At 37.5% G+C, this 26,512-nt stretch overlaps 1 protein-coding gene across 1 annotated transcript; it reads right to left on the minus strand.

The window, feature by feature from the left end:
• Positions 1-1,454: 1,454 nt before the first annotated feature.
• On the minus strand, positions 1,455-20,569 carry engl (endoglin, like). Its single transcript, XM_059348642.1, has 16 exons — positions 20,456-20,569; positions 18,837-19,003; positions 16,967-17,104; positions 16,665-16,839; positions 15,079-15,253; positions 13,048-13,192; positions 10,930-11,122; positions 10,511-10,680; positions 9,379-9,534; positions 7,148-7,231; positions 6,799-7,050; positions 5,387-5,908; positions 3,872-4,016; positions 3,693-3,794; positions 3,342-3,456; positions 1,455-1,961 (listed from the first exon to the last, which is right to left on the minus strand). The coding sequence occupies exons 1-15, from the start codon at positions 20,526-20,528 to the stop codon at positions 3,344-3,346; spliced, it is 2,610 nt and encodes an 869-aa protein (XP_059204625.1). The 5' UTR covers positions 20,529-20,569; the 3' UTR covers positions 1,455-1,961; positions 3,342-3,343.
• Between the last annotated feature and the right edge of the window lie 5,943 nt (positions 20,570-26,512).

Below are 26,512 nucleotides of genomic sequence, written 5' to 3' on the forward strand. Positions count from 1 at the left end.
AGTTATTCTAACTTTATGTGCAACCGTGTATTTGTGTCTTTGCATTGTCTTTGCTAATTATTGATGGTAAATACACTACCGGTCAAAAGTTTTAGAACACCCCAATTTTTCCAGTTTTTTATTGAAATTCAAGCAGTTCAAGTCGAATGAACAGCTTGAAATAGTACAAAGGTAAGTGGTGAACTGCCAGAGGTAAATAAAAAAAGGTAAGCTGAACCAAAACTGAAAAATAATGTACATTTCAGAATTATACAAGTAGGCCTTTTTCAGGGAACAAGAAATGGGTTAACAACTTAACTCTATGGAGTCTTGGGCTATTTTGTCCATTTTTGAATTCTTTTCATGTCTTTGTAAGTCATTTTGTGTCTTTTTTTGGTCATTTTGTGTCTTTTTTTAGTCCTTTTGGTGTCTTTTTTTGTCATTTTGTGTCTTTTTTTAGTCCTTTAGTCCAACATAAAATGTGATTTTGAATCTTTTTTTTACTTTCAAAACACTATCATGCTTAATAAAGAATTTTAAATGTTGCAAATGTGCATTAATTTCAGAGTACACTGAGACATTAAACTGCATAATTTTCAATTAAATTCTGGAAAAGTTGGTGTGTTCTAAAACTTTTGACCAGTAGTGTAGCTATACATACTATACGTACTGTAGATGAGTAAATAAGGTTGCTGTTTAGTATATCATATTTTTCTTATTGTTAACAACTTATAAAGCCTGATATAAAGCTCTGGACAAAATGTTTCTTAAATCAGCATCTCTACATCTATGGCAGTCAGTCCACCCAACACAAGCTTCCTCATCCTACTCAATGAGACACTTATCAGATGATCACCTGAAGCGAATCTTATTTTATGAGGAAGTTTACCCATAAAGTTGGACCTCTTTTCATGAAATGACTGTGACAATGTGATTTATTGTTGACAGATAAGCTTTATTAATCAATCTCTTCCAAACATATCACAATGGAAATTAAACCACAATTAACAGAGGATTGTATCTGAAAACTAAACTATCCAACTTTATGGGCAACTGTGTATGTAAATTGTTGAAAATATGCTAAGTCAAGCATCCCCAATTTGACCACTGGTGGCTGAGACCAAAGAGAGGGCTGATATTGAGCTAACATTCATAGGGTGCATGGCAACATGACTCCAAATCAGTTTTGCCATTTCTATTAATGTGTAATAACAGTCTGTTAACACATAGACAGTGGTGGAAGAAGTATTCAGATCTCTAAAAGTAGTGATACCACACTGTGAAATTACTCCACTACAAGTAAAAGTCCAGTAAATGTACTTAGTTAAATTCCACCACTGCATGTATACATATCCATATTACATTCACCATTCACAATGAATATTTTTAACAGTACTGTATACTTATTGACAACATATTAACTAACTAACTCACTCACTAGAATAAAACAACAAGTCAACGTGAATCTCAGTTTGTTTAATACATTTTATTTGCAACATAAACACAAAACAATTCACATACAGATAAATGCAGTTTCCAGCTGATTCACAGTTACAACACAAATAGTGAAAATGACTCTGTAAAACATTGACTCTTCAGAGAGACACACACAGTAACCTCTCAATTCTTCTGTGACCTTGTGTTGCTTGTTTGAAAGCGATGATGATGGTTTCTGTTTGAGTCAAATCAACCAAGTTAGATCCTGTTGAATCCAGATAACGTCTCTCCATGAGACAGCTCGCTGCCACTTTTGAAATGACATGATGTAGAATGGGTAGCAGCATCAAACAAACAAGTTTCACTTTGAATCAAACATCTGACAATACAGTGATGAGTAGGTACTACTGTATTCACAAGGTTTCTGTCCTCTGCTGCTGCACAGCAATGAACAATGAAGGGGTGCACAAACATGGCTCTGCACGCACACAGGCAGCTGTTAAAACCTCTGTCCCAGTTCTCCTTTCTCAGATTTGCAGGAAATCCTGAGAAACAGATAAAAGAATAAAACTGTTCAGACCTATTTGGCATATCAGAGCTGAAATCTGCAGGTGTTAGCTGAATGCTGATAAGTTTTCTGGAACTGCCAGTGCTTCTAACCACTAGTTTATTTTAATACAACGATTTGGCACTAGGTTCACTCTGTGCCACCCAGCTGAAGTCACTGGCATAGTTTCACTCTGTAATCTTTTAATGTGTTTAATATGAACAAAGGGGATTGTGGTAAAAACACTTGTCTGACTGGCAATGACATCTTTGATCGTAGCTTTACATGCATTTGTCTGTGTAATGTGATGCAATGTGTTGCTGGTATTACAATTTAATCCTTTGAATGGTACTTTGTGTCATTACAAAAGTCTACAACAACTCTCACAATACAAAAGTAAATAATAGAAGATTATTACCAAAAGGCAGTGAATTCCTAGTGAATTCCCAGTACTTGTGTTTTAAATGTGTTTATTTAAAGTATTTTATTAGAATGAAATTAAATGATTTAATTCAAATTACTTACAAATTCAAATGAAACTAACTAACAGACTTGAATATTCCCCATTAAAAAGTACTCCACTGATTCAGCATTGTACACCTTTAACATTGTCAGTTTCGAAATGGACAGGGTTTTTAATTTTAATGCTACATTATGCAACTTTATCTTAACATAACAGCAAAAACCATTTTGATGTTACACTCACTTGTAATAGAGATGAAGGTTTTTTTTTAATTTGTTGCTAAATTAATGCTAACCACTAACTGCTAACTGTAGCTGCCATCAGCTAGTTAGCTCAGTTAGCCATGCTGCCAGGACTGGGAGCAATGTTGTTGTTTACACCACTAGAACAGGAGCTTTGGACCACTTTCTATTGGATTAGGAAGTAATATTAGCTGGCTTGCTATGTCTTGTGTTGTTGCACTTGTTTGATGTTTGGTTGTAAGTAAAGTTGTTGACTTGAGTGTTGACTGTATGTTACATACAGCTACTGCCTCTGTCTCTCTTTCCTTTTTTGAAATCTTCTCCCTCCTAATTGCCTGCCTCTGAACTGAGACTTTCTCTCACTTAATTAACCTCTGTGCAACATCCCGTTTTAGGCTTTAACTCAGCGTTGTTCTCGTCATTGTGACCTGGGTCACAATGACCTCACTGTGATTCTCACTGTTCTCAGGTCAAATATTTATATGCGATTAAAATGTGATTAATTTCAATTAATTAATTCATTACAAAGCCTCTAATTAATGAGATTCATTTTTTTAATCGAGTCCCGGCCCTAATATATATATATGTATATATATATATATATACATATATATATATATATATGTATGTATATAGTTCCCATTCCAATGACCGTGCTCATATTAGATCTTACCTCTACACCGAACTGGATGACTGATCAGACAGTGATGGTGGATTCCAGATGTTGGGGACTTCATCAGCGGGATCTGTTAAATGACTTTCTGCTCCAAGAAGTGCTGGACGTGCCCCTTCAAAAGATATAATATATATTCCCTTTATAACATCTCCAAACATACCACTAGCTATAATAAATGTTAATAATGTTTGATGTGTTAAGCTGCAACTTAGACACTTAATTATTTTTTATAAAAATAAATACATAGAAAATCAATATGGACCTTCAGTAACATCACTTTGGATTTTTAGATGATAATGTGTTTTGGCAGCATACCTTTCTGTTGCAGAAGAAAGCTGATCTCATTACCTGTATGATAATAGATGCACCACAGTCCCCCCATCAGACCGACACCCATCGCAAAAGCAGCAAAGACGATTCCAATCACTGGTCCTGTCTGTACCACGGAGCCTGAAGACACAGGAGGGCGTGATGGTAGGTTTTATAGTCTCTCAACAGTGGTAAATGACCAATTAAACGATACTCACTGCTGTGTTCTGGGTCTGGACCAGCCAGAGGGGAGACACTCAGTCTCTTTGTTCTTTGACCAGCAGGGGGCCTCAGCATTCTGGGTGCCAGTGAACTAATAGGCTGGGTGACCACCATGGGTCTGGAGAGGTTTCTGATTTCACACTGAAATTGGAACATAGGAGAGGAATACACACCATGTGTTATAGTTTCAACTCGCAGTGCTATGATACCAGTATAGAATCCAAATTAATCCCTTTAAAACACCACAATGACACAAACAGTTGTTTTTTGAGCAAAGCATAGCTAATGGCTTATCGGAAAGTTAAAAATATTCTAACTATAGCGTATGCTTAAACAAATATTGATTGTTTTTGGTAGATCTCATACAATCCCCCTTCAAAAATTTGAACTAGCCCTTTAGTCCTTTATTATGAACTTGTTTTGGGCCATGAAATCTAAGACACTTTTCCATCAGATACTTTTCCCTCTCGTGAGCCGCTATGGATGTGACTTGGGAGAGAGGATCCACCCAACTTCAACTTCAACTTCACCGGTTAGCGGCTCAGAAAGTACCTGCCTCGGGTAGGTACTTTCTGAGCAGCTACTAACTAGTCGACGCTGATTGGATACAGTTGAGGCGGGATATGACGTGAGTAGAACTCGACATAACCACAAAATAACAGCTCCATTTTTCAAAGAAATGAGCAGAGCAGACTGAGAAGAGAGAATCGAGAACAAGAAACCAAAGAAGAGAAGACGATGTTGATGTCTCGACTGTTTGGACTTGGCACATTGCTCTGTTGTCAGTGTCACGGTCAAAATTGTTGCTAAATAATCATGTAAGTGTGGCAGAACTAATTATGTTACATTCAAACCAAGGTTATTATAGTTAACGAAAACTAACGAAATAACGAAAACTAGAATCGAAAAACATTTTCGTTAACTGAAAAAAAAGTTTAAAAAAAAACGATAACTAACTGAAACTTTATTTTGTGGTTACAAAACTAACTAAAATGACTAAAATTATAGTGAAAATGTCCTTTGTTTTCGTTTTTGTCAACTTTTTTCATACGTTAACCTTTTTGGTTGATATGAAATCTATTTCATCTATCTGGTTTTATGACTTAATAAACTTATTGGGGCTGAGATGGATCAGACAAAGGAAATAAAGGCACCCAACAAATACCCCATTACAAAAAACTAAAACTAACACTAAAACTAATAAAAACTAAACTAAAACTAAGCATTTTCCAAAAAATAAAAACTAATTAAAACAAGCAAACTCACTCTAAAAACGAATTAAAACTAACTGAATTTTAAAACTAAAACTAAACTAAAATCCAAAACTATTATAACCCTGATTCGAACTTTGTTGGTTAGCCACGACAAAAGTACCTGTATGGGAACAGAGGCCAAGGGGAACTAAGTAGTGGGCGGAGCCAAAACACTCAGCCCATCTCTAAAAAGTACTCAGTGGAAGCACGCGTATAGATATAGCTAATGAAGCTGTAGTGTTTTAATTGTTTCTGTACCTTATGTCTGGATGCCCCATACACAAGTGGAGGGATACGTATGCCATCCTCACAGTCATTCTCCACTGTTTCCTTCACGCGTTCCCCTACTTTTGAGTCAGACAAACACATGCGAAGGCTGCAGTGGAGGAACTGCATAGAGTCATTAAAAACCGGTCGCATGATGAAACTAAACCTCAAGGGCCGTATCTCTTCCTCCTCTTGAGTAATGCTCTTTTCCATCCACTTTGGTGCTTCTCTCCAATTTCTTTCTATGTTATATCGGTATGGGACACCTCCATCTCTGTCTCTTTCCTGCTCCTCTATCTCTTCATTTCCCTCCTCCAGTTCACCATCACTTCTGGCCTCTTCTTCTTCTTCTTCTTCTTCATCTGTTTTCTTCTTATTGAGGGTGAGTGAGGGGTCTGAGGAACAGCCATCACTTATGACAGTCCAGAAACGTGACTTTTTGGGGTCTGACAGGGGAGAGACCACACATGACTTCACCTCCAAGACATCTACAGAGGACCCTTTGGCTGAAATCTGCAGTAGGACAGAAAACAAAACAACAATAAACAAGACGAGTTGGAGTTCAATGTTTGGCCAGATGACACAGCAGGAAATGAGTTTGTCAGTTGTGACAGTTTTACTACACTGTAAAGAATTTACTGTGATTTTTACAGTAAATTATTGGCAGCAATTAACAAGTAACTTACTATAATTATTATTTACAGAAGAAGTTCTGTATTTTTATTTACAGTACTGTTTTTATACTGTAAAATAAAAAAAAATCAAACACTGATTGTTTACTGTAAGAATAAAAAAACAATTAAACATTTAGATTTTTAATGGTACTGTATATGGCAATACGGCACAGTAAACAATGCTGTTAATTTGATAATAATTTCATCATTATTTTCTATAGAAATAACTAGTAATTGCAAGTAATTGCTCTATACACTAAAGAAAATAATATTAATACATTTACTGTTTTACAATTTCCATACTGTGTTTTGTGTGAAATTTTGTATGAACTTGACTTTAAGTTAATTATTTGTATATTATATAGCATCTGTATAGGATGTCTACTGTGTTTTTTCTACAGTAATGTTTTAACTACTGTGATTTTCCACAGTAATGATTTGACTACCGTAATTTTGTCACAAGGACCGATATTTATTGTAAATTATACAGCACTATACTGTAAAAATCAAACACAGTGATAAACTGTGAATAACACAGTAAATAACTGTAGATTTCACAGCGATTATTTACAGTGTAGTAGTAGCAGAGTATCTCCTATACATAATTTTCAGTGATCAAGATGTTTATCAGAAATTAGAATATTAAGAAAAATAACACATTCCTTGAAAGAATTTGGTGTTGACAGTATGCATCAAATAAGCAGCAGAAAATATGTAACACATGCAGACCTCAACATAGACACGGTGGTCTGCAGTAATGACGCAGGGACCAATCCGTCTGTTCTCGTAGTTCTCATTGACAAAGAGTTTCAAAATAAGAACAGGCCCAGATCTGTGTCTAGGAGTCGGTAGGCGGCTCAGTCCTGGGGCGGCCCCCAGACTCTTGGGTACCCAGGGGACCAGCCCTGCCGGAGGAGTGTTTACATCAACATCATCATCAGCAAATGCAGGGAGGGTGGGGATTGCAGCCAAACAGCTGAACTGAGAGGAGAAACAGGGGGATAACAGGTTAAAAATATTGAATGAAAAATGGAAAAGTCTTTTCATCGCAATATTAGTGCATATAACGATATCTCACATGTATGCCGAGTGGATTTCTGGGCTTCATTTTGGTCTCATTGCGTGCCATATTGGTCCGTGGCTCGTCTCTCCATAATAACAACTGGCCAGAGAGGAAAAGGAAGATGAAGACAGAAAAGCCCAGATTTAGGCCTTCAGCCGTAACAACACAAGGTGTACTTGGAAACAGCAAACAGAAGATTACATGATTACATGTAATTACATTACAGTACATTACATTAAAAAAACCTTCTCTATCGCTATTGATAATAAAAAGTTTTAGGTATGCTGCTGTTTTCTGTGTACATGTTCACACACAATTGAAATGTTAATTTCTATGCAGATGACACTGAGCTGTATGTCTCAATAACACCTAAGGATAAGATCAATCCTTCACTTTCATTAACTGTAAGTCATTACGTACTGCTCAGTTAGCCATGCTGCCAGGACTGGGAGCTCAGAGCATCTGGGGAGTGTTGGTGTTTACACCACTAGCACAGGAGTTTTGGACCGCTTTCTGTTGGATTAGGAAGTAATATTAGCTGGCTTGCCAAGTCTTGTGTTGCTGCACTTGTTTGATGTTAGGTTGTTACTTTACTAACAAAGACTTGTTTTTGATTTTAAGTAATGTGATCTTAAACAAAGGTTGTGTACAACTGTTCAGATATATTTCTTGCAACTAAATAACAACAAAGAATTTGTATTAACCTTCGCAGTCCATTGGATAAATCCTAAACACACAATATGTAATTTTCTGCAGCTATTGCTCTCTCATTCAAAACTATAATAAAAGTCTGCTGACACGGCCCATGGGAGTTGTTGTCTTCACCACGATGACTGACATTGGAGTCAGTTTCTCACGTTTTTGATCTGTTCAGTTTTCTGTTCAGGAGGTGATTAAACATGGTTAAAACATTGAATGAAGCAGTTTGATGTTAAAACGTCAATGTTTCTTTGACGCTGCTCTGTGGACAAATGACATCCCAGAGAGGCTATGATAACGTTTCTCTGATAACTTAAGATCCAGATGTTTGATGACTAAAATCCTTTATCCAGTTAATAATTACCAAGTTCTTAAAAGTGTACTTATAAAAAGTGGCCTAACACTGGATAAAAAGTCCCTTATTTACAGCTTCCAACCGACAACCATATACATTGTTGGGAAAATTTAGGATAATGTAAGAACGCAGCTCAACAAAGTCTAGTTGTTTTTAGTCATTTTTAATACAGAAAAGTTACATATGATACCTCTTAACCTGTGGCTACATATCTGGAGGTCCTATCAACTCTGGACTCTCACTTGAACATCAGCTTTGATGTTCAAGTGAAGTGTTCCTCCATTCACAAAAACATATAAAAAATGATATCTTTTTTTATCCTTTGCTAACCTGGGAACAGTTATCCTTGCTATGCTTTTATTTTATCCTGTTTGGACTACTGCAAATTACTATTTTTTACTTTATAGACACATAGTTCATGTTATATTACATACAGCTTCTGTCTCCTGCCAGGAGCTTTGGACCACTTCCTATTGGATTAGGAAGCAATATTAGCTGGCTTGCTATTGATGCACTTGTTTGATGTTTGGTTGTAAGTAAACTTGTCGACTTGAGTGTTGACTGTATGTTACATACAGCTACTGCCTCTGTCTCTCTTTCCTTTTTTGAAATTTTCTCCCTCCTAATTGCCTGCCTCTGAACCAAGACTTTCTCTCACTTAATTAGCCTCTGTGCAGCATCCCGTTTTTAGGCTTCAACTCAGCGTTGTTCTGGTCATTGTGACCTGGGTCACGAGTCTCACAGAGAACAACGTCTGCTAACCACAGTTTCAAGTGTCCATTATGTTCCTCTGCCTGGTAAACTTTGACCTTATTTTGAATCCTAAAAGCTTCACTTAGTGCCTGTATTTATATAACTTTGAATCTCCCAGAATTCAGGGGGGGTGGGGTGTCATTATCTACCAACCCTGATTAAAAAAAATGGTACATTTTCTCTAATGTAAATAAAACAGAGATAACGACAATGATAATTTGCTAATCCTTGGTGAAATGTATTCAATTGAAAACTGTACAAAGACAATATATTTAATGTTCAAACAGACAAACTTTTGTTTTGGAAATCTAATCTCTATAATCTCTAAATGATGAATTTGATGCATTCTTTTATGTCTTATTTATGTTTTATACAGTGTCCTGACTTCTTTGGAATCAGGGTTGCATATCTCAAAATGTTTCCTGTCCGAATTTCTTACCATGTTTTTGTACTGCACCCCTTTAGGCTGTCCCAGGAGCAGACCCTCAGTCCCACAGGAAATGACTGGGAACACCAACAGGAAATGACTCCCATTGGACTGAGCCTGGCATGTCGAGTCTTGTAGAGTCACGGCAGCCACGGGGACAGACAAGCTCTGAAGGGATGTGAGACGACACAAGACAACTTTGAATTTGAATAATTTTCCTCTGTGGCATGCCATCAAATTAATAAAAGTAAATATATATATATATATATATATATATATATATATATATATATATACATATATATTATATTGCATAAACAGATCCAGACACAGACACAGATCCAGATCCAGATCCAGACCCAGATCCAGATCCAGATCCAGATCCAAACAGACCCAGATCCAGATCCAGACACAGTTCCCAAACAGATCCAGATCCAGATCCAGATCCAGATCCAGATCCAGATCCAGATCCAAACAGACCCAGATCCAGGTCCAGACACAGATCCCAAACAGATCCAGATCCAGTTCCAGATCCAAACAGACCCAGATCCAGATCCAAAAAGACCCACATCCAGATCCAGATCCAGACAGTAAAATATACATATATAGTATATAAAAAAAAAATATATATATATGTAAAAAATATAAAAAATGGAAAAAATTATTAGACCAGCCTTTTTCTTCAATTTCTTGTTCAGTTTAATGCCTGGTACAACTAAAGGTGCATTTGTTTCGACAAATTTAATGATAAAAACAAAAAAAGCTGATAATAGTTTAATTTAAGAGCTGATATCTAGTTGATATCTATCATCTTGGTAATGATTTTGGTTATTACAATAAAACCATGTTAAATGTCCAGATATCAGCTCTAAAATTAAACTCTCTCAGCTATTTTTGTTGTTATAATTATATTTGTCCAAACAAATGTAACTTTAGTTGTACCAGGCATTAAAATGAACAAGAAATTGAAGAAAAAGGCTGGTCTAATAATTTTTCCACTACTGTATATATATCATTTGATGTGGTGGTACTACAAGCAGCTGCTTGGCATGATGGTCTTTGAGAAACCACTGGATATATTATGTTTGGGCTGCTGGCTTCTCTCTTTATGAATTGTTTACATCTAATAGTGAGGTATGAAGACCTGCAGGATGTGTTGGTCTACGATCACGCTGAGGCGTCCGTCCTCACACTGCACCGTGAAACTCTCTCTGATTCCTCCCGCTGTGCCTCCACCGTTCAGCCACTGCCTCAGCCTGCGCTCCTCGGCCCAAGGAGGCCTCGCACCCAGAGGATTCATCACTGTTACCGCGTCTGAGGCACAGACAGAGAGGAGACACGGAGACGGCCATGTGTAGACATTAAATAATCACACTTACACTTCAAAACCCTTCGTTCAACGTATATGATGGAAATATTCTGTTTTCATTTCCCATCCTCCACTATAGAAGGCTCACAGAAAAGACAAATGATTCTCCTATAAGTGGTGGATTTCAGAATAAAACTGAGATGTTGATGGCACTCACACAGTGATGAAAACAAGAGACACACAGGGGTCCTGACCTGTCCCGCCCCCAGCCAGCTGGATCACAAAGCGATTAGCCAGGTCGGCCTCGGTGTATGAGGTCACCGTGGGGTAGCCGCTGTCACGGGCCCACGCCAGAAGGTCAGGTATGGTGGACAGGCCGGAGTTAAGGGTGCTGAACAGGGTGAGGTCAGGCTCAGAGGGGGAGGGTGGGGACACACTGTTGGAGGACTATAGAGAGAGAAGACAGATACATAGACATCATGACAATCAAAGTAAAATCACATTATGTATTTTGTCACGACTAATTTTATCCAGATTTCAATACACAGTTGGTAATGTTAACCTGGGTATTTAAAGCAGCAGGACAGTGTATGCGAGATTTAGTAAAAAAACAACAAAAAAAACAACAACAGTGTGTGTGTTTCTGGACAATAATGGAGCTCAGAGGCACAGAGGAATAACATACAGCTGTGGAAAAAATTAAGAGACCACTGCAAAATGATCAGTTTTGCTGGGTTTTTTACTATTTATAGGTATGCGTTTGAGTAAAATGAACATTGTGAACAAGTGCTGACGACATTTCTCTCAAATTTGAAATTAAAATATTGCCATTTAGAGCATTTATTGGCAGAAAATGACAACTGGTCAAAATAAAAAAAAATTTCAGTGTTTTCAGACCTTGAATAATGCAAAGAAAACATGTTCATATTTATTTTCTACATTACATTACATGTCATTTAGCTGACGCTTTTGTCCAAATCGACTTACAATAAGTGCATTCAACCTGATGGTACTAGCCTTTGACCACAGGAATAAAGTAAGTACATAACTTTAAGAGCTAACTGTAATCGCTACTGGAGTGCTTTATGTTAAAGAAGAAAAGAAGAGAAGAAGAGAAAAGAAGAAGAGCATTTTTAAAATATATATAGGTGACCATGACTTACTTAACACTAATATTCTAATTTAGGAAGGGTTGAGAAATCATTATTGGTGGGATAATCTCATTTTTTAATCACAGCGGTGTTTTTTATAATCTTCCTCATGAAATAAGATTTGGTTCAGGTGATTAAGTAGGATGAGGAGGCTTGTGTTGGAATCAAACCAACACTGGAATGGACTGACCATTGATGCCATAGATGTAGAGATGCTGAGTGGTCTCTTCATTTTGTCCAGAGCTGTATATCAGGCTTCATAAGTTATTAACAATAAGAAAATATAATATACTAAACAGCAACCTTATCACTCAATCCATCATCTACAGTTCATGTATAGCCATTTACCATTAATAATTCGGAAAGACACAAATACACGGTTGCACATAAAGTTAGAATAACTGTGTTTTCAGACACAATCTTCTGTTAATTGTGGTTTCATTTCCATTGTGATATGATTGGAAGAGACTGATTAATAACGTTTTGATAGGTAATACACTTTATCCGTCAATAATAAATCATATTGTCCAACTTTATGGGTGACTGTGGAGATGTGGATTTGCAGCCGTGCAAATGCTAAATGTATGGGTCGCGAAAGAGCATTTTTATGCAAAAAAAAACCCACAGGCAAATACAGGGAAAAATGCAAACGCAGCCAGCACACTGCAAAAAAGTGTTGATTAAAAACGAGATAAAAACACTAAATCTGAGGCAAATGATCTTGCTGCATGGACAGATAATTTCACTTGACAAGATTTCTTAAATTAAGATTATTTAATCTAGAAATAAGCATGTTGAACGTTTAAAATAAGAAATTAACACTTAAAACAAGATAAATTAAAGCTGCAAGCAGCGATGAACTGGCCCGAGCAGAGTGCACTGACAATTATTTGTTTCTTAGCAAGATTTAAAAAAACTTTAGATTTAGAAGTGTTAGATAATTCATTGTTTTAAGAGTTAATTTCTTATTTTAAGCGTACAACATGCCAAGTGAAATTATCTGTCCATAAAAGAAAGAAAATTTCCATCAGATTTAGTGTTTTTACCTTGTTTTTAGACACACATTTTTTGCAGTGCAAGTTCACACTCAGAACATCACGCTGTGAGGAGACAGATTTACATGTCAGTTTGCTGTTTCTTTCAAAAAACAACTCTTCTACAGTTGTTGGACATATGAATCAGATGACAAACTCAGAAACAGAGAAGCGATGGAGCTCTTACATGAACAGAGATGTGTCCCCGGACAGCATGAGCCTCAATGGCCCAGTTGACTGACACAGAGCTGCTGAGTATCAACACAACCTTCTGGTACTTTGAGTTGGCCACCAGGGGCACCAGAGAGACAATCACCTCCACCTGCAGAGAGCTGAAGGAAACAGAAGCTGTATCCAAAAGTGGAAGGAACCTCAAAGGGCTGAATTTGAAGGATACTACGTCATCAACACCCACCGAAGGACTGTCCCAATGTCCAGGATCCTCCAGAGCAGCTATTCTCAACCTTGGGGTCGGGAGATGATTTCTGGGGGTCGCCAAATCATTTTGGAAGTCAGCTCTGTCTCCACTGTGTTATAGTGTTCATGTGTTTTAGTGTTTTTGGTCACTTAATGTCTTTTTTTGGTCATTGTGGGTTTTTTTTTTGTCATTTTGTGTCTTTTTTTGATCATTTTGTGGTCAATTTGTGTCTTTTTGGTCATTTTGTTTCTTTTTATTTGACATTTTGTGTCTTTTTTTGTCATTTTGTGTCTTTTTTGTCATTTTGTTTCTTTTTTGGGTTATTTTGTGTCTTTTTTGGGTCATTTTGTGTCTTTTTTGTATGATCTGAACTGTGCGTGTGAGATTGTGTTCAGTGAGCGGGGGTCACGGACAACATGCATGTTAAATTGGGGGTCGTGACTCAAAAAGGTTGAGAACTACTGCTCCAGAGGACAAAGTCCTTCTGTTGACCACATCCAAAGGATGCATGTGTGTATCCTCCGTGCGCTCTGACTACCCATAATGCCTTGCGCACACCGGTCTACAGGGAGATTTAAAAAATGGCGAGCGAATAAACAGCGACTCCAGCGTTTTCAGTTTACACTGAATGTTATCATATAACTTACAAAACTTGTGTTCACAGTCAAGCAAAACATATACATAAACAAATGCCAGAATATTTATCTAAAAGATGATAAACGTCATCTTGATACATTGCCGGTGAAGTTAATTGATGCCGTCTCAGTCGCTAAAGTTATTGTTAATTAATTTTTTTATGCAACAGATGATGATGTACTATGTAAAAGTATATATAGCTATGCCATTCAGAAAATTATACATTTGTTTATTGTGTTAACAGACCGACAGTCTGCTATAATCCTTTATTGTTATTTGTAAAGAAAAAAAGTCGCAGATTTAAGAGATTTAAAGTGGCAAATCTGCACAAAAAAAGTTGCAGATTTACGAGAAAAAAGGGGGAAAAAAGCTACTTTTTTATCACTTTAACCCTTAATAGGGCACGCATTGAAATACTTGCAAATTCCAAATTTCAACCCAAGAGAATATTGGAGGATATTACATACTGCCAAAATGTGTAAAAAAAAACATATGAAAATAATATTTTGAGAAAAAAGTTTGCGAGATTAAAGTGGATAATATACAAGAAAAAAATGCCTAGATTTATGAGGTTTAAAGTGGTGAATCTGCGAGAAAAAAGTATCTTTTTTCCCACTTTTTTCTCGGAAATCTGCGACTTTTTTCACGTAGATTTGCCACTTTAAATCTCTTAAATCTGCAACTTTTTTCTCAAAATATTACCTGAAGTTACCAAACATAGTTCTTTGCCTGATAAAGGGTTAATTATGCGCCGTTGCTTTTATGAAACTAAGTCGTGACCAAATTCAGCCCGGATCAGTGAAATATTCAGGTTTAATCCACTTTGTGGCTTTTACTTGCTAAAACATTGAGATTCAATCTTAAAGCATCTTCTTCCATTTCCACTAATATGTGTCAGAGTGCTGATGCCAAAGACACATCATGACTGAACTGATTTTGAAATTGCGGCGCTGAATTTAAGCAGGACGTCCAATGACGCATACCTGCACACTGAAGGCTGTTCCATTTGTGGTGATACCAGTGAAAGGAAGGACTCTGGCCTCGTTTCTGGACGATCCCACCAAGGAAGGTCCCTTGACTTTGGGACACAGCCAGAGAGATGACATGTACCGCCACACTCATACAACAGACAGAAATGCTCTTTTTGAGGCTTCATGTTCTCACCCACAGAGCCCCGAACCCGCTGAATGGAGCTTGATCACATGGACTTCAGGGCTGATCCCACCTGCCGGCACAGCGTCACTGCAGCCATGCACTTCCTGTGGCTGCAGGTCAGAGGTCATGTAGTTGCGAGAGAGGAACATGGACTGCAGCTGGCACACAGCAGGCAGAGTGGGATCTGTAATGTGGAGACAAAGCAAGAAGGAAGGAGGCTTCACAAGATTATTTTCAACAATCAGTCCTGACCTGAGCCTCGTGTTGTGTCTGTTGAGAGATATGACCTGATACTTAACCTACAGAGAAAAAAACACTGTACAGATGTTTGAGTGAATGAAATAGTTTGAAATTTGGGGAAATGCCTTTATCTGCAATACTTTCTACCTCGTCTACAACTTTTGTAGTATTTTCAGTGGTTATTTATTTATTTATTTATTTATTTTTATATTTATTGATTACATCACACATCCTTGTCTTTGTTTTCGCTCAGTGTTCTGACATTTTTAAATGTTTTACTCATGTTTGTTTTTTGCTATGATTGCTTTTTAAAAAAAAACTTACTTCTGTAACTGACATTGAATTATTGGCAGTTAGTATGAGACCATATTATGTACCAAGGGAGTTCAGTCATATCATAACACAGCCATCTCATTCTTCAAGAGATTCTACCAGACTAACTGAATTTACCATCAGGAATAAATGAAATAATTTTGATTTTGATTGATTTGATTGATTTTGTATTTCACATAAGATGACAAACACACATACACACATTAAGAACACACATAAGGAGATGCTATTACAGTTTCAGTTCTAACATATGTTGTGGGTTATGATTGCTTTAACCTTCTGGAGTCCATCTATTTATTGAAAATACACACGTTATATTTACAGTAATAACTTTATTTATATATGATATGTAGACAAGCTGAGAAAGCCAGGTGAAAGTTCAATCATAGGAGCTTTCACAGTGTGCCATTTATGTTTCTAGACCATTTTTATTTTCATGTGAATTTTCTTTCTACAATGGAAAATATTACTATTTTTAATTTACATGCAAATAGACTGTTTTGTAGTTTTATTATTTATTATCATTTCTGCTGTTTTTGTGTGTATAAATGGTTAAAAAAAAAAGAAAGAAGGTACATTTCCATAGACGCCTGTGTCTTTTGTTTGTATTTTGGGTTCCTGGCAGCTTTATACTTTGTTAATTAAAATTAAATGAAAAATCTGACTGATAGCCAAGTTTGTGTTGAGAAAAAGGAGCCATGCATGTGATGTAAGGACAGACTGAAAGATGCTAAACACAGACAGTAACTAATGCATAGGAAGTTGACAAATTTGAACCAAAATCTCCTGGACTTCAGAGGTTTAACTATGCACCTTAAGCAGTGACAGTCTCAATTCTGTTGTATAGTTGACTATATGTGGACAATAAAGGCAATTTGATTTGATAGATAGATATTATACATATTTTCGCCATTATTTCAAATTAAACACAGTGAATAAAATTCAAACTTTTGTAAATGGAAGTGAATAATGGGTGAATAGAATTTATCGTCACTATGATATTTGGCGTCTTGGGGGCTTACCCTCCCCCAATGGGACGTAGACTCTATTGGCGTGCGTTGTGTGTGTCAGAGAGGACAGGTTGCCATGGTGTTTCAGAGCCCAGCGGTGCAGCACACTTGGATGATAAGGTATTGAATGCACCGTTTGGACATTCAAATGCAGGGTGTCTGAGTGCACGCTGGAGTTGGAGGACACCTGGCAGCGGATAGGAGCAATGAAGAATATTCAGGGGAAAGACATTTATGGAACGTAAAAACATCATACATATTATACAGCAAATTGTGCACAATTGGTAGGTTGGCAGACACTGAGTGACACTGACCTGCACCAGCACTGGGAGCTTGGGGGGCAGTCTCTCAGCCTCCAGCCACCAGCTGACTGGCAGCTTGGAGCTGAGCAGGAGGTGGACGGCTCTGAGAGGCGAGGGGAACAGAGACAAAGGCTTCAGCAACACCGTCACCTGCACACAGAAGAGGACAGAGTGGGACATTTTCCTCAGGAGTTTATGGTTTCAATCACTAGTTTCAAGTCTTTTTTCAAAACAGCATGATGATCATTTTGTAAATTATGGTACCATTTACAGTCATGGAAAAAATTATTAGACCAGCCTTGTTTTCTTCAATTTCTTGTTCATTTTAATGCCTGGTACAACTAAAGGTACATTTGTTTGGACAAATATAATGATAACAACAAAAATGTCTCATAAGAGTTTAAATTAAGAGCTGATATGTAGACATTTAACATGGTTTTATTGATATCAAGCAAAATCACGATCAACAAATAGATAGATAAGGTTAATAAATGAAGATGATAGCCGTGTTTCCATTAGGGGGAAGAGTGGTCACCAGGAAAGTCTCAGGCCACACCCTCTCAAGAGTCCGCTCACTCTGCATGGCTCCACTACAAGTTAACCCCCAGAGGGATTTAGAGACTCTGGAGGTGAGGTATGGTTTTCGATTGTTGCGTAACTGCTTAGTAACAGTTTCGACCGTGATCACATAAACACGGGAGACGCAAGTGTGGCCGCCATCGCTAACTTTGCAGAATGTCAGAAGGTGATCATAAACAAAGCAGCATGGCTAATTATGCACACCTCTTCCACTGATCATAAACATAGTGATGGTGAATTAACCGGCATCACTAACTAACAGAGATCGCTAAGTGAACACCTCCTACAGCAGCAGCACATACACACTGTACTGCTACAGAGCTAACTGTTAGCCTGTTACCAATTTTAGCAAATTAACATCCCCTCCGGCTCTGCAGCTGGGAGAGACTGCTACAGGAGGACTGTGCCGCTTCGACTTGTTCTTACGTTCTTAAGAGCAAGTCTCCAAAAGTCTCCAATAACACCAGAAAAAGTCGCTGGATTTGTCTCCAGTCGCTTACTTGAAAAATAGTCGCTAAGGGCTCTGAAAAGTTGATAAATTTAGCAACAAAGTAGCTAAGTTGGGACCACTGCTTTGCAGGCTTTTAAAAATGTCGCGTGTTGTTGTGGCGTCGAGTACTACGTCACATCCCGCTTAGCAATCTATCCAATCTGTAACCAGTTTTCAGGGGAGAAAAAAGACCCTGCTCTTCTACAGGGACATAAAAAGTTCAGACAAAAGTCTGCTCCGGACTGCTCATATTCAAATTTCAAACTTTCAGCGAGTGAGACCTGCCTCATTCGGGGTATTGGGCTGCAATAGAAACAGCCCTAATGTTGTGATGATAGCTCACTAACTATGTGAGTGTTAGCTGTCCAGCTACATGTTTGGAGAAAATAGACATAAGTATTTGTTAAGACCCAAAATAATTATACATGAACTTTATTTAAACTCGTAAGGCACTGAGGTTTCCCTCATTTACAGTGACGACGAGCACATTTATAGACAACACAAAAATACAAATTCAAAATACAGATAACAGACAGGATAAATGAATAAGTAAAAAAACGGTTTAAAATGACCAAAGCTAAATACAGTTGCAGGAAAGTCCGCAATCAAGCTCGAAATTGAAAAAATAATAATAATAGTAAAACTAATAAAATTAAAGTAAAACGAGCGGGTGAATAAATGAAAACTTCCTTTATTTGATGAAATTATTGGTGGTTAACAGACAAGCTTAAATGCTATATTTCTTTTGTAATTATTTGACAAAAATCTTATTCATTGACATTTATTTCTTCTAGTTGTAGTTTTTTTTATTACCTTGTTTTCACTGTTTGTCACTCTCCCCACTGCGATGACATGAGTTTCCTTGTTCCCGCGTTCTCTTGCAGCACAGCCTGAACCGGCCTCAAAACTCTCCAGCAGACCCCGGACAGGGTGCAGCACCCCCACGGGTGCCACAGAGCAGTGCGCCTCCACACTCTGAGCTGAGAAGGAACAACAGGTGCATGACTATGAATTGTAAAAAAAAAAATCAAAAATGTAACTGCAGTGTGGTGTACATCAATATTCATTTATGTCAAAAAACAACATGAGTTATGAGTTGGATCAATTGTCTACATGCAGGCACACTGGTCTAAAAGCTGCCTGACTGCTGTGTGCTGAACAGGTCTTCACTCTTCCTCTGTGTTCTTTCACTGTCAGACAGGTTGATGTACTCTACTACTGGGTTTAAATCCCTGCCAGAGGGGATTGGAACTACCCATTAGAATTTCTTTCGTTCTGATATTTAAAAATTAAAATACAGACCTTTGACTTGTGGCTACTTAACCCTCCTGTTATGTTGTGGGTCAAATTGATCCATTTCAAAGTTTAAAAATCTAAAAAAACAAACAGTAAAAAGTATTTGTTTGCACAGCAAAGGAATACATAGGAATAAAAAGGGAAGGGGCTGAACACAAAGTGTCGCTATACGCAGATGATTTATTATTATATATCTCTAAACCTTTGATATCATTTCCAATTATTATGTCCATCCTATCAGATTTTGGAGTTGTCTCAGGATATAAACTCAAATTCAAATACTTGGGAATTAATATAACTCAGGAATACCCCAGTCTTTTTGAACATAATATTACAAAATTATATGACAAAACAATACAGGACTAGATGGGCTAATTTTCCAATTTCAATAGCAGGTCGAATTAACATCATCAAAATGAATATATTACCCAAGTTTTTATTCATTTTCCAATGCATTCCAATCCTCATCACCAAAGCTTTTTCAAGAAGTTGGATTTGTTAATATCTAACTTTATATGGAAAAAAAGACTCCAAGAATCAAGAAAAGTTTTTTACAGAGCACAAAATCGACAGGAGGTATGGGATTGCCTTGTTTTCGGCTCTTTTATTGGTCCTGTAATATATGTTGCTTTTCTTTTTGGTGCTGTGCACGGGGGGCTGGCTGGGTAGGGATAGAAGATTAACGGTGTTTCCAACTTCATTTAAGGCTCTGATATATTCGACACTGCCAACTCTGAAAATTAAGCTTAAAAACCCAGTTGTTTCCCATTCAATAAAAATCTGGACCCAGATAGGAAAAGTATTTGTTTGGGATGAAGCGTCTTCTGCTTGGCTTAATAAGTGTAATCAACGTATAAAATGGAAATGGTTCATTTCACATATCAATGTCATGTAAAACTATTGTATTTTATATATCCAATGTACATTAAAAGCATTCATTTTTTATGAAAAACAAGTAAATTTTCCTCATTGAACCATGATCTGTGAGAGGTAAAGAACACCATTGCACTAAATATTGATTGAAATGTTTAGTAATGGAGTTATTAATGAAATAAAAACAATGTTTATTGGGATTTTTTGTACGCACATTTGACACTTTCAATGTCTTAGTAATCATTTATGACTTTTATTCTTACCTGGCATTCTTCTCCAGAGCAGGAGACAGAAAACAGTCCATCCAACCCATGACAGTGAAGGCATCATGAACATTTCACTGCTACACTGACTTAATGTGAAGACCCCTCTTGCAACATGCTAGTGAAGAGAAACAAAAAACGAAATAACTGTCACTGATACTACTGAGTTATTGTAACATGCAGGTCTGATTTCAAAGCACTTAATGACTTCGCTCTCGAAATGAAAAAATACAACAAAATCAACATGTGATGCAACAATAACTCCAGTCATCAATAAGATGATCAACAGAAAGTTTTATTTCATTTACATTACATTAATCAGTTTATCATTTTCCAAACAAAAAGTCTCTTCTCAAATGCCTTCTGTTTGTCATACATGACTGTATTGTCATTTAATTGAGATTTTTATTCATTTATTTATTATTATTATTATTATTATTATTATTATTAATAATCATTATTATTTTTAATTAATCATTCTGGTTTCTATGGAAGCAAATTCACACGAAGAGGAAATATATTTAAATAATAATAATAATAACAATAATAAATCATAATTATGACATAGTACTATATATATATATATATATATATATATATATATGATACATCTATACATCTATATATCTATGATACATCTTTAAAGATTTGAGATTTCCAAAAAAGGTTGGGATGCTGTGTAAAATGTGAGAGAGAAAAACAAAACAATGCATCAAAATCAAAATAAGTGTATGGTTAAAAAAAGAAGTTTCACAGTTTGAGCATTAGTTATATTGTCTTTGTCCTTCATTTACGGCTTGTAGATTAAACAGTTAAAATGATGAGACAGTAAATTGGAATTATGACAATTATGTAAATCGTAAAATGTCACGGTGAAAAACTGCTAAACCATGACAGTAAAAGACTATAAAATGATAAATGGGTTAATTCAGTTTCAGTAACAATGAAACACCGTAAATGTATATATCAGCCAAAACAGTATTTTTTTTACAGTTTTTATTTTTTTTAAATACATTAATCCACTGAAAAATACACTGACACTGTGTTTATCATAATATATATATATATATATATACACAAGCCATCATTTTTGCATTTATTTTTTGTAAAAATACCTTTTCTCACTGTTAAATATACTAAACACAATATCTATAACAGAAATATACTGTAACATTTAACAGTAAAAATCTTTCATTCATGCTGCATTTATAAAGTATTTCCTTGTCAATTATATGGCAGAACAGTGTTTATTTTAATGGAAAAACTTTTCATTATTTACAGTAAAATATGGAATAAAATGGCAATCTTAAACGTGAAATCAACAGTGCCAATATAATTTTACCGTAATATCAGAAAAAACTGCACCGTATTTATTACTGTAAAGTTCTGGCAACCACAGCTGCCGTTTTTTTTTGTTTTTTGTTTTTTACCGTAAAAACAACAGTTTTTTAAACAGTGTGTATTTTTACGAGGGAGATAAAGTCAGCTTCTATTTGTTGTGTCTAAAGTTCATCTGAGGATCCCTAAAACTTTTTTCCATCAGAAAACATTTAGAGAAAAAACAAAAAACACAAGGAGAAAAGTGGAACTCACCTGCGGCGCTGCGAGAAGAGGACTGCTGATCCAGCTGTTGATCACCGAGGGCTGGACTCACAACTCAGCACACGCCCCCCTCATTTCCTCAACACACAACCACGCAGTCACACACACACTCCACATGTTGAAACCACGCAAAAACACTTCGCTCTCAGCCACGTGTCGCGTCAGGCGTCTCTCTCCAGCTGAGGTGCGACTTGTGGGAAATATTTCTCAGCGGAAATTCATTTTACGCACCGAGCGGGACCGAAAGGGGGGAGAAGTTGTAAAGAAACAATTTAAATGGGAGGGACTGGATGGTGTGACATAGTGGAGAGAGGGATGGCGAGATGGAGAGGAATAAAAGGCCTTGGCAACAGGAAGGAGGGCTGGAGGGAGAGAGGAGGGGAGGTGGGAGGGATGGAGGAGGAGAAGGGTGGACCTCACAAGTTTGACTGACAGGTGAAATGTTTGGGAGGGAAACAAACAGGCAACACACATGGACAGACAGACCCAGTCTTCTCAGAAAATATAATCCACGTTATGAATGCCTCAAAGGGTCTATTTCTGCCTTTAATTTTGATGTTGCAATTTATTTATTTTTACATTTTAATCATCAGCATGGTCCAACATTTCAGAGAGAATAGAATGCCTTTATTACCCCTATACTCATGTACAATGAGATTTGAAAGCTGACTCCAAAAAGCAGTGCGACAATAAATAAAATATATATAAAATATGAAAATATACAATACAAACATAAACATACATAGGCAAGTTTATGTAAAGAAAAAATATATACGATATAATGTAAACATAGGCAAGAAAGGGAGGTGAAGTGCAGTTTTCAATTTGCCAGAAGCACATATGATGCTATGCAGTGTTCATAAATATATTGCACGTTGAAGGACAAATTATTGCACAAATTATTGCACATTGCCAAGTATTATATATTTAAAAAATAAATATTGCAGAATAAAAAAGTCAGGACCTCAGACAGCCTGTACATCTTCCTCCGCAGGCTGAAGACCTACCTCTTCCAACAATACCTCAGTTAAGTCATGGTCACCTAACATATATATATTTTAAAAAATAAAAATAAAAAATGTTCTTCTTCTTTTCTCTTCTTTACTTCTTTAACATATAGCACTCCTGTATCGATGACAGTTGGCTCTTAAAGTTATGTACTTACTTGATTCCTGTTGTCTAAGTCTAGTACCTTCAGGTTGAATGCACTTATTTTAAGTGGCTTTGGACAAAAGCGTCAGCTAAATGACATGTAATGTAATGTAATGTAATGTAAAAGAAAGTCCATATGAAAATCAGTGCATATGAGAGTTCAGGGTGGTTATTGCTTTTAGGAAGAAACTGTTTTTGAATGTGTTTGTTTTTGACCTGATGCACCTGTAACACCTTCCTGAGGGCAACAGGTCAGACAGGTCAGAACAGGGTGGAGCTGTCCTTAGTGAGGGTTCTGGCTCTGCTGAGGCAACGGGAGGTGTAGATGTCCATCAGTGATTGGAGAGGGCAGCCAGTGATCTTCTGGGCTGCCTTTACAACCCTCTGGAGCCTCTCTCTGTCTGCAACAGTGCAGCTGCCGTACCACACTGTGATGCAGTATGTCAGCAGGCTCTCCATGGAAGAGCGTTAGAAGGTCAGCAATAGATTGGGAGTGATGCACAGTGTGGTAAACATTACATATTATTATTAGTTATTTCAACAGTATACTAAAAGCCAAAAGGGTACAAACCTTGAGGTTCAATAATCAGCCCTTTCAGAAATAAAGGTACAGTAGGAGTTCATTCTATCCCCCAAAGGTACAATCGACATTAATGAACCCCTAACGGCAAAAACTAACCACAGGAGTACCTTTTCAGAACTTTTCTGTAAAGCGGCTGAGTGTTTTGGCTCCGCCCACTAGTTAGTTGTGACAATGTGACAACAGACCGACACGGCAAGCATTGTTGCAAACTTAGCGACTATTCAGACCCCTCCAGTGACTCTTTTTCAAAAAAGCGACTGGAGACAACTGACTTTTTCTGGTGTTATTGGAGACTTTTGGAGACTCATTCCTACTCTTCTTAACAAGTAGCAGGCGCCGTCCCAAAGCACTCACAAGCGGCCCAGTTCTCCTTCAGCAGTCTCTCCCAGCTGCAGTCAGAGCAGGAGATGTTAACCCCTCAGCGTCCAGTTTGCACCAGTCTGCAAATGAATCATGCATGCACAAAACCGCAGCTTAATAGCTGCTCAGAAAGTACCTTCCCGAGGCAGGCGCTTTCTGAGCCGCTACCTGAGCTGTTGAGTTGGGCGGATCCTCTCTCCCAAGCCACACCTATAGTGGCTCACTAGAGGGAAAAGTACCAAATAGAAACGGATCTTATGTGTACTGTTTTGGTGTCCAAAAAGGTACAAACAGTATACACTCGCCACTTTCTTAGCTAACAAGGTGTACATAATAAAGTGGCGGTGTGGTCTTCTGCTTCATGGTTGGACGTGTTGTGCGTTCAGAGATACTCTCATGCCTGCTTTGGCTCTAACGAGGTTACTGGAATTACCGTTGCCTTTCTGTCATCTCCAACCAGCCTGAGCATTCTCCTCTGACCTCTGGCATCAACAAGGCATCAAGGCTCACTGGATATCTTCTCTTTTTCAGACCATTATCTGTAAACTCTAGAGATGGTTGTGTGTTAAAATGCCAGGAGATCAGCAGCGACACTCCAACAGACCAACAACCATGGCTTGCTTAAATCTCCTTTCTTCTAATAAATCAATCAATAATCTAATAAAGTGTAGATTATTTTACTTGTTTCGAGCATGTATTTGCTTAATTCTAGTTATTCATTTCTTATTTTTTGTCAGTTGGTTTTTGCAGTGCAACAACACGCACCATTTTTAAGGTGTCGAAGTAGCGAGTAGTCATAACAATAATCATCACCGACATGTGCATCCATCTCGGCGTCTCCTTCCTTATTGTTTACGTTTGGTGCGTCTCCCATGTTAAATCTGTCTCATATGTGACATCACAGTCGAAACTCTCGCTAAACGATTATGCACCGATCGAAGACCATACCTCACCTCCAGAGTCTCGTAAATCCCTCGTAAATACTTTTTTTGTGATGGAGACACGCCGAGTGAGCGGCCATTTGAGGGGGCGTGGCCTGAAGCTTTCCCAGCGGCCACTTTTTACCCTAATGGAAACTAGCGACAAATCTAGCTACAAGGGTTAAAACTATTGAGTTGGATTATGGGAATTGTAGGATCCAGTATTGTTGAGTTTGACCAATACTAGGGACTTAAAGTCAGGATATCTCAGCCTCTGCTGCAGCATTTTTTAAAAAAGAAATCTGTCTCATTAGTCTTCAAACTATGTTGAAGTTTAACATAACTAGTACAGTGCCTGTAGGAAGTATGTATTCGTACATTAAATGCCACACTACAACGTCTGCAAATCCATGAAACACTTTTTTACCTTGTCGAGCACTTTAAAACTCCTAAAGATAGGTAGGCTAAATAGATTTACAGATTAGATGAGTCAGGGTGGAAATCCAGAATAAATTGTGTTACTGACTAGGTGTAGGCCTATCACACAATGGGGCTGAGCTCCCCTTAAAGGGGGCGGAGCTCTCCTAAAAGGCGTCCGATCACAAACAGTGCAATGCCGCAACATGTCCTATGTAAATAATGATATTTTGAAAAATGAATTCAAAAATCTTTAAAATCGAGGATGCACACCTTCGTGCCATGCGCAAGCCACATACGAAGTCTGAGGTCAGACTACTGGAAGATTGCTTTAAAGGGATAGTCCAGGATTTGGACATAAAGTTGTATGGTAAATGGACCTGCACTTATATATTGCTTTTCTAGTCACTTTGAGACCACTCAAATCGCTTTACACTACAGACTGCGCTCATTCACCCATTCACACACACATTCATACTGGTGGCAGAGGCTACCCTAAATGGTGCCACCTGCCACCATTGGGAATTCATTCTCACACAGATGAACGCAGCATCGGGAGCAATTTGGGGTTCAGTATCTTGCTCAAGGATATTTCAACATGTAGGCTGCCATGGTCAGGGATCGAACCACCAACCATCCGATCAATGGGTGACCGCTCCACCAACTGAGCCACAGCCGTATGAAATACTTACCAATAGTATAGTAGATGCAAGGCTTTTAGCTTACTTGCTGAGCTGCTAAACTAAAAGTTTTTTTTAAAGTGTACACTAAAAGGTTACCCATTCCACCGCAAAAAACAATGGTATACGTGCATATCAGACACTGTGCTGTACTGGCTGGTCATTGTATTTACTGGCTTTTTCAAGAAACAAAATTGTAAGTGAAGTTTCTGACTGATATGCACAAGGACCGTTGTTTTGTGGTGGAATGGGTGACCTTTAAGTGTCCATGTAGTTTTATGAAGTAAAACCTTGTAGTTTCGTAACTCTGCCAGCCTGCCAGAACTATCTCTACTACGATCGG

Source organism: Centropristis striata, chromosome 13 (genome assembly GCF_030273125.1).
Source record: "Centropristis striata isolate RG_2023a ecotype Rhode Island chromosome 13, C.striata_1.0, whole genome shotgun sequence".
NCBI classification, from domain to species: Eukaryota; Metazoa; Chordata; class Actinopteri; order Perciformes; family Serranidae; genus Centropristis; species Centropristis striata.